Raw genomic sequence first — 15,012 nt, forward strand, 5'->3', positions numbered from 1 at the left:
TGCCCTAAGTTTGCTCAGAATCCCAATGCTTTTGATATGCAATGCTTATGGGATGTTTTTGGTAAAAAATGTGATTCTTCAAGGTGAGAGATCAAAACGTGTATCACAATGCAATGAGAACACTAAAACATGCCAAATCGATTCCTCTCTGGGCCAGAATGTGAGCCAAAAATAGAGTTTTTAAAAGATATTTCCAAAAACGTGCCCTTGGAAGGAGTTTGAAATAATGATTTTTAGCAAGATAAATCCATTTTCATTGCTTGAAAACCCATGGATAAGCAAAAACGACTCTAGTAGAGAAGATTTCATGAAAAACCATAAAGGAAATCAACTGCAATCTTCAAAAATGGGTTCTTGGAGGCTCTTTGCATGTGTTCTTCCAAAAATGTGTTTGTCAAGGGCAAAAACATGAACTTTAATACAAAATGCACCTTTTGATGTCCAATGCATATATTAAAAACATGCTAAGATGCAAATCACACCTTTTAGGGGTGATTGCATAGATGCATTTAGCTTGAAAACTCACCTTTCAGGGGTGATTGCATATTTTAAGTGAAAGATCACATTTTGGGTGCAATAGCATATTTAAATTATAAAACTCACCATTTTGATGTCTTTAACACGCAGAGACATAAAAATGGTCCACTTTCGATGGATTTATGTTTTAAAGTTGAATTTTATATGCAATGACATGTAAAAGGTTCACTTTTGATGGATGTTACATGTAATGACATGTAAAATATCCACTTTTGATGACACTAAGTGATTTAATAAGCACATGTCAATTTAAATTCATTAAAATATTATTTGAGACATAAATTATATTTACATATCATATTAATAATATAACATGTAAATATCATTTAAAATGTAATATTTGCTAGAGCATTTGATTTAAATGCTAAAAATTAAATTGAACTACATAGTTAATATAGTCACTTAAGATAAGATAAGATAAGATAATGATATTAATGTCCAACAAAAAACCAAAAAGAGGTCTATGGGACTGAAACATTACAACAAAGCAGGGTTGAAGCAAGTAGGAGCACACAAAGGTGTCCGAAGAAAAGCAACAACAAACAAAAACAAGCAACAGAAAGCACTAGGAGTCTTTCTTGGGTGAGAAGAAATCAGTCACATAATGATACACATGTCGATGCGTAGAGGTACTACACTGTCTCTGACCTGTCCTAGAAGAGTGTCACTGGTGCTTATAAGCAGAACGGAATCTAACGCATCTAGAAAGATCACTAGGCCGAATGGAGCTAGAGGGCCTTTTCACACCATGCAAGGGGGATAAAGGTGTAAAAAAGGCAGTAATGAGCTGAGTAGATGAGTACCAGTGTGGAAGTAGAGTCTGAATCATGTTATCCCGGAGCATAGTGGCCTCACGCAGATACAATGCAAGGCATCTCTGATCATAATAGCTAAAGAAATCATAGAGAGAGAAGCACTCTCTGAACAAACAAAAGAACCTCCCTCTGATCTCATAATAAATAGGGCATCGAAAAAGAAAGTGAGCCTCATCCTCCACCTCCCCTAAAGAACAGAACAAACAAGTCCACTCCTCCCTGTCAATATGATGATCCAACTGAGCCCGAAGACGATGGGAACCGACTCTGAAAGAACCTAAAGAGATCCGCAGGGCATGAGACCAACGCCGTGAAAGATAGCTAGGTCGGGCAATAATCCCATCTGAGATCTCCAAAAAGTGTCGCATAAAACGACATCCGTGGGCGTAATCCACCAGGAGGGTTAACCCAGGTAGCAGTAATGTAACGTTTATAAATATCAAGACGAACATGCTCATTCAACTCCTGTCGAGAAGGGAGAAGATGAGCAGGGGCATCCAAAGAAAACTGAAAAGGGGGGAGACAATCAATATCAATCCCAATCGAACTCAGCAAAGAAGAGACTTGTGCATACCAACACCGCGCACGAGCACCAGACTCAGCAACTGCCATGGAAACCGAAGAGCAATAAGCTAAATAGGAGTAAGGATCACAGTCTCCAACCATATCAACAAACCCACGAAGGCAATGAAGAAACCAAACTAAGTCAAAAATGGCCGCAAGTCTGAAAGGATGAGCCTCGAACTCAGCAAGAATGATACCATGAGGAGTAGATCTATGACATTTGATAATGCGCCACAAGAAAAAAGTTTGGACCCACTCAATCGAGGCCCAATCAGAGCTAAGAAGAGAAGGACCCCAAACCACAAAACCATAAAGAACAGTTGGTTGAACAAGAGCATCTAGGAGAGATAGCTTAGACGAGGTATCCTGAAAGTGATGTCTGAAGCACTATTTCTCAAGCAAAGCAAGAGAACCCATGCCCTTATTCACTCTAGGCTGAATAGCAAGTCTCATACTAAAATGTGGTCCGGAAAACATAACACCTAGATACAAATAGGATGAAGTAATCTCAATCTCCTGGGCCCAAAATGTGAAGTGAAGATGAGAGGTCTTTAAACAATTAAAGACCATGATCTGAGTCTTACCCAAGTTAACCACCAGCTGTCTTTGATCACAAAATAAAGCCAATCTATCAAGAAGTCTCTGTAACCTGTTAGGAGAGGAAGCAAGGAGAACAATATCATCTGCAAAGAGAAGGATCGAGATCAAAACCTGATAAAGATAACAACCATCACCCGGGAGTGAAGATTCCAAGAAGAAGTCCTCCAGCTCATGAATATATAACCCAAATAAAGTAGGAGAGAGAGGACAACCCTGCTTAACCCCAATAGTACAATGGATCAGATCTGAGAAGCCAACAGGAGTCCAGAATCTGCTTACCACAGTCTCATATAATCTCATAATAGCAATACATAGCATCTCGGAAATACCGATCTCCCTAAGTCTCTCAAACAGAGCCACCCTAGTAACAGAATCAAAAGCTTTGCGAGAATCAACAAAGCAATAGTATACCTTTTCCGATCTGTGTCTGGCCTCCTCAATAATAGCCCGTAGCGTGAAGATGTGGTCCATAGTCTCATAATCCGTCCGAAAGCCCGCCTGTCCGAAAGCCCTACAACCAATCCTATCGAGCTCCACTGATAGCATAGTATTAAGAGCAGTAGCATACAGTTTGGCAAAAGTGTGCCCAATCATGATGGTTCTGTAGTTCCTCGGATCAGAGACAGGCCTAGTCTTGTGAATGGGATGAATCAAGTGCTTAGACCAGGAAGCCGGAAACCCAGTGTGAATCACTCTATTAAAAAGAATAGAGAGATAGGGACCCAGAACTAAGGCACCGAACTTGAAAAGCTCAGCCTAAAAACCTTCCTCATCAGCAGCTCTACTACATTTCATGGATCTGATAGCCTCATAAATCAAAAAGTAAACTCAACTTAAAAATATAACATAAAGTGCACTATAGTTACTTTAAGTGAAAATTAAAAGGATGAAGTAACTTAAAGACATAACATAAAGTGAATTTAAGCAATATTTTTCAAAAAGTGAATGTCAAATTAAAAATATAACATGATATTTTTAATTCGTGCTATTGCATCAAAAAGGTCCACTTTTTGGGCACTAAAACGACCATATCCCTTGACTGACAACTCCAATTAAGCTCTAAGTTAAATCAAATCGAAGGAGAAACCGAAAGCCATGACTTGAGCAAAACCAAAGGACTAAAAACTAACAAATGCACACTCAAAAACAATGAAAAAAATGATGAAGGCCTCGAAAATCAAGCATAGGCTCAACAGAAAAAAGAATGAAAAACACTTGACGAAAACCTTCAGTAAAAGAATTTGATATATGAATTGGAGTTGATTAATTGATCAACATTAAGCAATTAAAAATCAAATTCAACTTAGAGAGATGCGAAACTAGTTTGAAAAAGTTTCATACTATTAGCAGCATTTTGTGGTGACAAAATGCAACACAACAGGGTTTGCTGTTTATTTTAGTTTAAGTTTGTAATGGATTTTTCTTATTGCAACAACCTTAGCTTTCATTTTGCATAATGCCTAAAAAGGATGAGGCTTGGATCTATACTAAAGAATCTCTTGGAAGAACAAAATATCAAACAAAATATTTCTTTTGTAAAGAAATTAACTCAAGTGGCATCTATAGATTCAAATATCATATTGTAGTCATACTTGGACATGATATTAACCCGTGTACCAAACAAACCACAGAGGCAAAAAAAAAATGTTATATGACATTAGAGGCTTTGGAACAAGAAAAGTTACATAAGAAAAGACACCTTGAATAGTTAGTTGCTATTGACTCCCATGCTCCCTCATCCGCATCCACATCTGCATTCACATCCATAGGTTGCGTTGGAGAGGGTTCTTCTAGGCCTCACTTTCGTCCTAGTGCTAGTGGTTGTCATGATGCTAGTCGTTCTTATACTATGCCTGGGTCTATTATATTTCAGCCTAGAGTGTGGAAGTCCAGATTGGATAGTTACTTTGTGCCACACAATACTCTTGGCTCACAACCCTCGCTTGACAACATGGATAGGTTGAACAAGGAGATTCATGATGCTGCTAAAAAACAAATTTTGGTACTTTTTCAACATTCTATTTATTGCAGCGAGTTAATTAACTCTTTTTTTATTTGTTCTCTTTTTCAATTATTTAATATTTCTACTTGTGTAATCGTAGATTTATATTTGATATTACATAATGATTTGTCATCTAAACTTCTAATCATAATCTATTTGAAGCAAGACTCCTTATTGGCAAGGCATGATAGATGTTGTAACTATTTGTGGTTTGGGCTTTAAAGTCCCTATTGAGGCTGAGTTGAGTAGCTACCTCTTAGATGAAATGGTAGAGGACATGAAGTTTGAGTTGGCCGACCACCAAAAGGAATGGACCATAAAGGGTTGCACCATCATGACTGATGGTTGGACAAATAGGAGGGGAAGAACACTCCTAAATTTTCTTGTTTTTTGTGGAGGTGATTGATCATTTTACTTTCCTACATGCTAATTTTAATTTTAATTTGTTGATTGCTAATTTGTTGTTGGTCCATGAATCATAAATCACGATAATTAAATGTTTCACTCTATTTCAATTTTGTAGGATCCACCATGTTCATCAAATCTATTGATGCTTCCTCTCAAGTCAAAAATGCCACATACTTGTGTGAGGTTATTGAGGAAGTCATAGCAGAGGTGGGGGAAGAACATGTGATGCAAGTGGTGATGAATAATGCAACAAGTTATGTTGTTGCAAGTAAACTATTAAGTTTTAAGTTTAAATTATCAAATTTTGAACTTTTCCAATTTTAGGTTTCTTAAGATGTGTAAAGTTCTATTTAATTTTAAAATTGCCAAAAGAAAACTATTGGAGGGGCACTCCACAATATTTTCAACTCCTTGTGCCACACATTGCCTTGAACTCATGTTGGAGGACATTGGTAAGATTGAGTGGATCAAATCATTTGTAGAGAAGGCCAAAAATATATGCAAGTTTATATACAATCATGGATTTGTTCTCGCCACAATGAAGAAATAAACGGTAAATAGGGAGTTAGCTCATCCAGGCATCACGAGGTTTGCCTCAAATTTTATCACACAGAAGTCCTTGATGACATTAAGGGAAGAATTGAGGCGCATAACTGTTGGAGAGGAGTTTGTTTCTTCTTCCTATGCTATGACCACTGCTGGGATAGATGGGGGGAATATCCTCTTTGACGAGGATGGTTTTGCGGACCTACTCAAGAAATAATCAAGGTAATTTTTGTACAATTTAACATTTAGTATTGTTATTTATTATTTAATTATTTAATGATTTAGCTTTAACATTTAGTTTTGACTCAAATATTTTTTTTACATTATATGTAGATTAGTGAGCCCCTTGTATCTCTCCTACAAAATGCTGATGGGGAGAATCCCTCTATAAGCTACATATATGAGGGCATGGATAGGGCCAAGGAGGCCATTAGAGCCCAGTATACAAGAGTGCCAAAGAAGTATGGCCCTATTTGGGACATTATTGATAGATGGCAAAATCAACTCCATAGGCCCATCCATGCAACTGCCCATTACCTTAATCCATCATATCGTTTCCTTCCTAACTTCAGGGTGGATGAGAGGTTCTTACAGGCCTATACATAGTCATGAAGAGGTTGAGTCCTAATGGCAGTGCTGCAGTTGGAACCATTGAGTTGGACAAATTCAATAATAAGGAGGGGTCGCTTTTCTCTTGCAGTATGGCCATAGAGGCTCACATATCATTATAGCTAGGTAAAAACAATATATTCTTAAAGTTAATTCATAATTGTTATGACTTATGCATTTTAGTTTTTTTATATTTTAATTCAGCCTTAAAGTTGTGCTTCTAAATTAGACTAATTGTTTTTCTTTGCCCTCATTTCAGATAGATGGTGGCAAATGTTTGGGCAATCAACCCCAAACCTTCAAACGATTGCCATCCATATTTTGACTCAGCTTAGCATCACTTTTGAGTGTGAGTGCAGTTGGTCCATGTTCGAGTATATCCACTCGAAGATGCGAAATAGGTTGTCTGTGTAGAGGTTGAATGTTCTTGTATTTGTTCATTACAACCTCCACATTAAAACTAGACAGATTTTGGCCACTAACTTCTCTCTGATCATTCTAGAGGAGATTGATCCAGACCCAGAGTGGCTCACTGAGGCTACAGATGCAACAGTCTTCACTAAAGAAGACTATGAGTGGGTTGACCAAGTAGATAGAGAGGTTGAGGTTGTGGCCATAGCAGAGGAGGAGGCTAGAAAACATTTAGGCACTGGAAAATGCACACATGTATGCACAAAGCACACTACTGACACAAGCCCTAGTGATATTCATGCACCCATCTCACATGCGGGGGCTATGGCTCATCAGTCCTCTAGGACCTATCTTAGACGCCTTTGTAGAAGGCATTCAGAGGCTGATTCTGAGGCTGCAATTGAGCTTCAGGATGATGATGAGGCTTGAGCTAAAGCCTTGTTTTTTCATTTTGTTTACATTTGACTTTACAGATAGACATGTGGTTAATCATCATGGATTTTCATCTTACATATATTATGACTTGATGCCATTTTGATTTGGTTTTATCATTATGGATCTTTGTCTTACACACATTTATGATTTGACAACATTTATAATTCTATATATCTATGTCATGACTCATTATGATCCTATGATTTCTATTTATTTAAGTTGCAATTTACATTTTATGTATGCGATGGATTGATCAATTAGGTTTCTTGTTTATGTATGCTAACTTCCATTTGATGATGTAATGGTGTTTTTTAGTTATATTCAATAAAGGGTGCATGAAACAAGTTTTAAATCATTAAAATATTTGAATTTCAATGGTTTTTTCACTTTGCCAATTGATAGCCAATTCATAGGTAATTCATAGGTGATTCATGATTCGAGTAAGCCTTGCTGATTCCGATTTTTGGTTCTTTGATATATACATACACATACATATTTTAAAAAAAACATATGTTTTTGTATGTATGAAACCAAAACAAATCTGAATCCAACCCCCAAAAAATGTGGACGAATTTTGAACTCAAATCTGGAACCCACATTTGTACCAAAATTCGAACTGGCAACTTAGATCTAGAACTGATTCAAGGTGCAACCTATAATTCTAGAGATCAATGGTCACAGACTTTCTCGCAATCATATTGTCATTTAACAGCAACAATAGTCAGGATTTTGTTTTGGTTATAGGGGAGGATCTAGTAACTTACTTGAAGAAGCTAGCGGCCACAAGCTTTCTTCATCCTCAACTCAAGTTGATCTCAAGCTGCATAAGACAAAGGAGAATTTTGGAGTATTTCTGGAAGGTGTATTGTGTGCCTCATTGGAAGTCAACATGGGTGACCATGAATTGGAGGAATAAGGCGTAATAATCTTGCAAAGATGTAACTGTATATGAATTTTTCAAAGATTTTCAACATACCCATTGAGATTATATTAGAACAGCAGTACTGTGATTTTTTAAGATGACATCTGAAAATAGTTTGGCCAAAGAGTTTTATGAAACTCATGAAAGTGCAGACCTCTTATGAAATTGTTCATAGCCACTTCCTCTGATCATGTATTCGAGTGGTGTCTGCTGTTGCAAAGTTCAGTAATAATTCAATTATAACTGGTTGAATAAAACATAACATTACTCCCCAACAAGTGAACTGTTTGACTAAATTTTTCCAAGTGGAGCTGGTGAAAGGGGGTCGTTCGAAAGTGGAGTACCTTGCTACAGTGGCTAATTTACATTGAAGGTTCATATTTTCCACAACAACATATATACAGTCAGATTAGTAAAATTACATTCAATAGCAGGGATCTTATTGGCAAACAATATTTCAAGACAAGGAACAAACATGTTTAGGCAGCTACCAAAATTTATTGCTAAGGACAAGAAGCAAGTCCTTGAAGAAAAGCTCTACAACATAGAAAGATGACTTGCTGGTTTACCTCAATCAAAGCATAAGATTGATTTGTGATTTGGAGGCAACTGAGAACTGTTTATCTACAATAGAACAACTAGGATCTATACGTAAGCAAGCAGACATTCTTCTTGCTGTGATTTCTTTGGCTAAGCCAGCATTGTTGATGCATCCTGTTAGGGAGGTAAGACTTGCAATCACACAACGTATTGTTGAAGTTATGAGGATAACCACACCACATGATCCTTACAACAAGGAGGTTATAAAGGAAGTATTCCATCTGATCGTGGAAAGTTTTCAGGAATTGTGTAATATCAATAACTCAGCCTTTGGTAAGACCATTAAAATTTTGGAAACAGTTGCAGAACTTAGAGCATGTGTGATTATGATAGATCTTGGTTGTGAGGACTTAATTCTTGATATGTTTGTGTGATTATGATAGGTCTTGGTTGTGAGGACTTCATTCTTGATATGTTCCATCAGGTCTTGATTTCCATTAAAAGGGACCACAAAAGAAATATCTTATCCTTTATGCAATACATTATGTTCTTGATCAATGAAGAGAGCGATGATGATTCACAACACTTGTTATCTACCATATTGGCTGATTTGAAACAGATACATGCCACTCCTTTTGATGCTTATATTTTGGTTAACAGTATCATCAAACAATGTGAACATAAATTGAAATCATCCTTAGCAAGGGGCAAGATTGTAGAAGGAAGGAAAGAAGATTTGTTTCAGCCAATAGAGAGGAATGAAAAGAAAGATTAAACTCAGTCATATGGGCAGCTTAATAGGGATGAAGCTTATGGTATTGTGGATCAACCTGATGGAGCCTAAAATTTGTGTCTCCATTTATGAATTCCTATTTGAGATTGGATGACTGAAATATTATCATTTTCCCTATTGGATAAGAGTATCATGAACTTAAAAGATGTACACTAACAAAATACAACATAATGTTGGCATCATGTAGCACGATTTGGTAAGGTTCAACAAAATGGTTGAGATTAAAATATCTGAACATGAGCATACAATGTATGGGAAAAGTTCCTATATCTATTAACAACATTCAGCTACAGTTGCGGCCCATCAGGACAAATATGATACATATGCAAAGGTTATATATACAGCAACATCTATATAGTGATATTGTGAATGTAAGGTAATGTTTGTAGAGAAAGATATTGCTGTAATAGAGGTCCATATCATGAGTCTTGCTGAGAAATTAACATATCGAGTTCTGAATACATGGCTGAAGATAAATGTGTTGAGCAATGATTCTTGTATGTCTCCTGAGTATGTTCCACAATATCTTCATACAAAATCTTGAGCGCTATAATCCAGACATGGGTAAGAAATGTACAGAAATGTATACAAGTAAATGGTTATCAGAGATCATGGATATAGAGGTGTAATGATAAGGCATCAAAATGTGGAAAAAATCATTGCAAGTTCAGAGAAGGTTTGACTCAGAGTTTGTAACAGTCGTAAAAGGCATTTATCACATTACATTGATTACAGACTTTGAGCAGACTTACACTACAGATTTTATCAGAATTGAGAAGAGATTTCACACGACCTATGAAGTCTGGGAATGATTAGAATATCTTTGAACACGTTGATGAGAGAATAAGTAGAGATGTCTTCAAAAGATTCGGCTGATATGGATGATGCACGATCAATACAGAAGAGAAACTTGACTGAACATGTTATTTTCAGATATCTTGTTAGAAAACCATTCGTCATTAGCATTTCAAAATGAAGAATGCAAACATAATATTCAGTCATTTGGTTCTATTGTACAGGCTACGAGTTCTGAAAGTGAGCAAGAAAGCACTCATTGATATGCTAAATCAGATATTAATCCTTTGTATATCAATTACCATCTATGAATTATTCCCCAATTAACTCCAGTTATTTGGGATCTTCAGTATCCAGTTTAATGAATTTTGTCTAAAGCAAAGTTGAGAGTCACTATTATAGGTATGATATAAAAGGGATGGCTTGTCACACCAAAGGAGTGTCACATATATGGTTGTTTTACGATTTCCTGGAAATGTGTCTGTTAAATGCTTGTGAAAAATAGGAATAGGATGGCCCTTATACTGTTGTTGAATTGCAAAAGTATTAAGGATCAGGGTTACTTCACCAAGGGCACACTATTATGGGCTGAAGATAGAAAAGATTGGATGGCATTATCTAACATTTATGAATTATATATGCTTGTTCCTACCAAAAAATTGAACTTTCAACAACATCAAAATGATGGCGTGAATCCTACTTAAGATTGATGCCTCTAATGGTGACTTAGATACTGCAATAAACGATGATGATTTTCTTAGATAGAAAGAGGAGGTGAGGCAGAACCAAAGGCTGTGAAGTCCTAGACTACAGAGAAAGAAGACATCAAATTACGTGCCTCTGTTAGAGAAATAGATCCAATGCAACATTGTTGAAAGACCTTATATTCCTCTCGATGAAGAAGATGAATTCACAGATGATAATGGAACTGTATACAAATGAGATCGTAATCTTCGTGCTTGGGTTCCACAGCACGGTTCTTTTCATAAAGGATCATTTTATGGAGAAGTGGAATGATACTTGTGGATGAGGAAGAAGTCATGTTAGTGGCAAATATGACAAATGTTGCTATTGAAAATGAATTCAAAGCTGCTCTTTTGACAACAAATCCAAAACCTGGTTCAAAATAGAAGTCGAAGGATATCTACACTGAGAGTGAAAAGAAAGCCAACAAACCACCAGATTTTTGGTCAATACACACGTTTACGTGACAAGATTACCAGAAGATGTTACTATTGAGGAGATTATAGGGGTATTCTCAAAATGCGGCATCATTAAAGAGGATCTTGGCACAAAAGGGCTACGTGTTAAGACTATGGTGAAACTTCTTTCTCGAGTGTATACGAATGCAAGGATCTTTCTAGCGATAGGAGGAAATAATAAAATCCAACACTAGAAGGGGCCATCTTTGGAGTCTCTGAAGAAAGCGCGAAATACATTTATAGTTGCGCAAAGGTTGATACTTGATAAGATTTACAGGCAGACCCTGAGTGTTGCCGTTGGATCATCAAACAGATCTATAACCACAATATTCCGTATCTGCACTGAGAATTAATTCTATAATCGATAGTTGACGTTTCCCTTTTTTGTTGCAGATATGCGAAGAAGATAGCGACTTGGCATGAGGCGAGCAATCAGATCATCTCTGCAAAGTCGCAGGTTTGAGGACTGGATATACACGCGTGAAAGAAAGAGATTGCTAAAATGCCCCCAGTTATATAATAATACAACCAAATCTTTGTTTAAGCAATATTAAGATTTTGGTTGGTTTTATTTGTGAAGGGTTGTGATGTTTGGTTTCACAACCGACATCCTTTCATGTTTTATAAATGTAGGGTGTAAAGTCATACAAAATATATAATTTTTCAAGACAGCATATACTATCAAGAGTTTCTTTCATATGCTAAGTACACATTTTTCAATCTCTTCAATAAGAAAGGGTTGAAATATTGAGCAAAGCGGATAAAGGCTGAGACCTATTGAACTTAATTTTTTCTAAGATTGCTTGTGGTTGGTTCTTATTAGATAGAGCTCCAACAAGTTTTGAGAGTCTTCAATACGAATTACTACTGCATCAAATCAGTAAGGAATTTATTTTGTTTTAGAGTCGGAGAGTATATGTCTTGTCCTTTATGATTTTGATGATTGTATGTTTTTAATTTGATATTTCAATCAGTGCATTGAATTGTTCTCAGCCATTCAGATTTGATCAATACAAATATTGTAGGATATATAATCCTTCCTCTATTTGTAGTTGGTTTATCCATATTAGGGTTAAATTATTACAAACTGATCTGAATATGCAAAAGTGAATCAATTCGTGGTATTGCAATAATCAAGTTATTAACATATATAGTATCATTAATATAATTAAGTTGTATGTAAAGAATATATGTTTGACTCTATCACCCAATTAGATTTAGCACTGATCATTAATCTGTTCATAAATCCTTAGACTTATATGCTGGCAATCTTTTAACTCTTTTCTTATGAAAAAAATTAGATCATATTCATAACATTAATTTGTTTTAAATCTTTTTCTTTTCAGTAACATATAACATCTTAACTAAAGTAATTGGAGTTTGAAGATAAATAATTCAAAATGTTTCCTTGATACTTGCCAATTGAGGAATTTATTTGATTGCTATAATCCGCTATAAATCATCTTGGAATTAAGTTTTGCCATCCAGAATTTAGGTAAACAGGCCTTGGTCCACCGAAACCAAAGGCGCAGAGGATTGGAGTCAATCCTATTAAGTTGGCCAAAATTAGTTAGATACCCAGCATCGAGCAGACAAGGCTCGTAGGTTTCTAACCCGTGATTTTGATAACCAACACAACCACCTAGGAACTCAATGGAGTCTCCTTCTGTAATAACCTTGGCCTGCTTATGGCTAAATCAAACAACAATTTTCTTTCAAACTCTAAGGTTTGACATTTCATCAAACACTTGTCTAACAACTTCGTTATTTCTATTTATAATGCTGATCAAGGTGTATTTGTTTCTCCATTTCAGTATTTTGCAAGAAATATTAATACAAATTATAAATGACAATGCCAAATAGATTTGCCAAAATTGAATTCACTAATCCTCACTTTATAACAATTCATTCAACGCATCAATGTAATTACAATCAGACATCTAGTTTATTCAATGCAAATTTTGATTGCCAACATAACCGATGGCAACTAGAAATTACAAACATTCAAAATATGGTTATGAAGAACCTGATTTGAAGCAAACTGTAAACTCTCATGCCAATGCAGCATCCACTACCAATATGACTGTCTTAACCCCCAAAATGCTGGTTTGTATGCTTGAACTTAGGCTCTTACAGTCCAAAAGTCAACACTTCCCCTGTAAGAACAATTTGTAGGCATCAGACTTCAAACCGTATGCACTTAGGAAATATTTGTAGGACTAATGGACATTAGTAAAGGTCTGAAATATATAATTGCAGACTCAGATATCAACTCGCAGCCCTGAAAGATGAACCGTAGGGCTCACAAGCCAGTTCGCAGCCACCAAGAAAAACTCATAGAAGCCAAATAATATCAAATGCTACCATAGGGAGGTAGATGGCAGCCACAGATATGCATAGTAATCATCCAAATGAAATTGCAGGTAGGAATCATCAAAGCCGGTCACTATTCCCATTAGCCATGCAATGAAGTAATTGATCAATCTCCAATCCACTTCCTAATTACAATAGCTACAGCCAAGAAGCTACAACCTCAATTCATTTCTTTCAACTACAGGAAGATAAATAATTCTCAGAATTATTTCCACAATTCTTCAGTTGTGGAATCAAGGCACAACTTAGAACCAAAACCCTTTTACTTCAGCAAGGGCACAAAATCATAGATTCAAAATTGTCACAAAGACAACAAAGAAAAGAGATAAACAAATAATCGGATGTTTTACTCATCAAATGGGCTCATATTTATAATTTCCAAATGGCACAAAGTTTCCCAAATGAACTTCACTTAAGAAGCTTCCCACACACAACATTAAAACATAATAAAGTGCCATTATAAACTAATTTATTAATTGCTTTTGGCTTCAAAAATGACCTTTTCCACCATCACTTCAAATTCGAACACGTAGGGCCATTGTTTCTTGTTCCCATGATTTAAAGCTTTCCATTTCGGTTCCAACGAGCTATGATACTGAGGTGACCAACTAAAAACACCAACAAAAATAGCAACCTCAATGTATTTAGATGAATAATAATAATAATAATTTACCCGTCTTGCGAAAACAACTAAAGAAGCATCAGAATTGAAATCTGACAACACCAAAGTGATCTTGATGATGAAAGATGATGAATGAACCTAATAGCGCGACTTACTATAAATAGACACTCCCTCCAAGATTCTTGGAGCCCAAACCGGAAGCTTGAAATAAAAATTGAGAGCATCCTCCAACTCCTCTGACTCAACTAAGCTCATTGAAACCAATAGATTGACTTCCTCTAAATAGTAAGTCCCTCAAACGGAGAGCCAAAACACACCATAGGTTGTTGGAAAGCCTATAACCACACAATTGAGACCCTCAAAACCTATAGTTAGCTCACAAGGGTTGCGATGCTGAAATGACCTGGCCAACTGCAGGAGCTTGCTAAAAATGGGCACATTATACCTTCTAGCATGACACCATGTCTATTGGTTGATGACTATAGGGGTGATGAGGTATCGTTTGGATCAACTATTTGTGTAGCAGCACCTGGGGATAAATATTCATATGATGAAAATATCTTCATCCAACATAATATTAATTGGATTAAGCATAGTAATTTAGTTTTTATTTTTTAAATGCTGATTGGGTGGTGGAGAATCCAATATTTGAGTTTCATGATGGAACACCTTTTGATCAAAAATCACAAATTGATACTAATTGCAGCTAGGAGGTGACTGATTTATTACTTTTGACAAAGGGGCATAAGACTGATTACAAATCAGCCTTGGATAGTAATTTGGCTTACAATTTGGCCAGGGAGCATATATGGAGAAAAGACAGCGTTGATGGGTATTC

At 36.2% G+C, this 15,012-nt stretch overlaps 1 protein-coding gene across 5 annotated transcripts in view; it reads right to left on the bottom strand.

Annotated features, from left to right (window-relative positions):
- The window catches only part of LOC149578256 (ARM repeat superfamily protein), a 361,318-nt gene that overhangs the window by 55,459 nt on the left and 290,847 nt on the right, over positions 1-15,012 (bottom strand). The window contains exon 46 of one of the 5 annotated variants that reach the window (XM_089827966.1): positions 13,204-13,335. The exons of the other annotated variants lie outside the window; for them this stretch is intronic. Within the exon in view, the coding sequence (XP_089684092.1) occupies positions 13,324-13,335 (12 nt within the window). The 3' untranslated portion in view covers positions 13,204-13,323. Of the gene's footprint in view, positions 1-13,203; positions 13,336-15,012 lie in introns of those variants that run through there. 5 annotated transcript variants of the gene reach the window in all.

Source organism: Cupressus sempervirens, chromosome 1 (assembly GCF_028749045.1).
Source record: "Cupressus sempervirens isolate cs-2001-9-10 chromosome 1, ASM2874904v1, whole genome shotgun sequence".
NCBI lineage: Eukaryota > Viridiplantae > Streptophyta > Pinopsida > Cupressales > Cupressaceae > Cupressus > Cupressus sempervirens.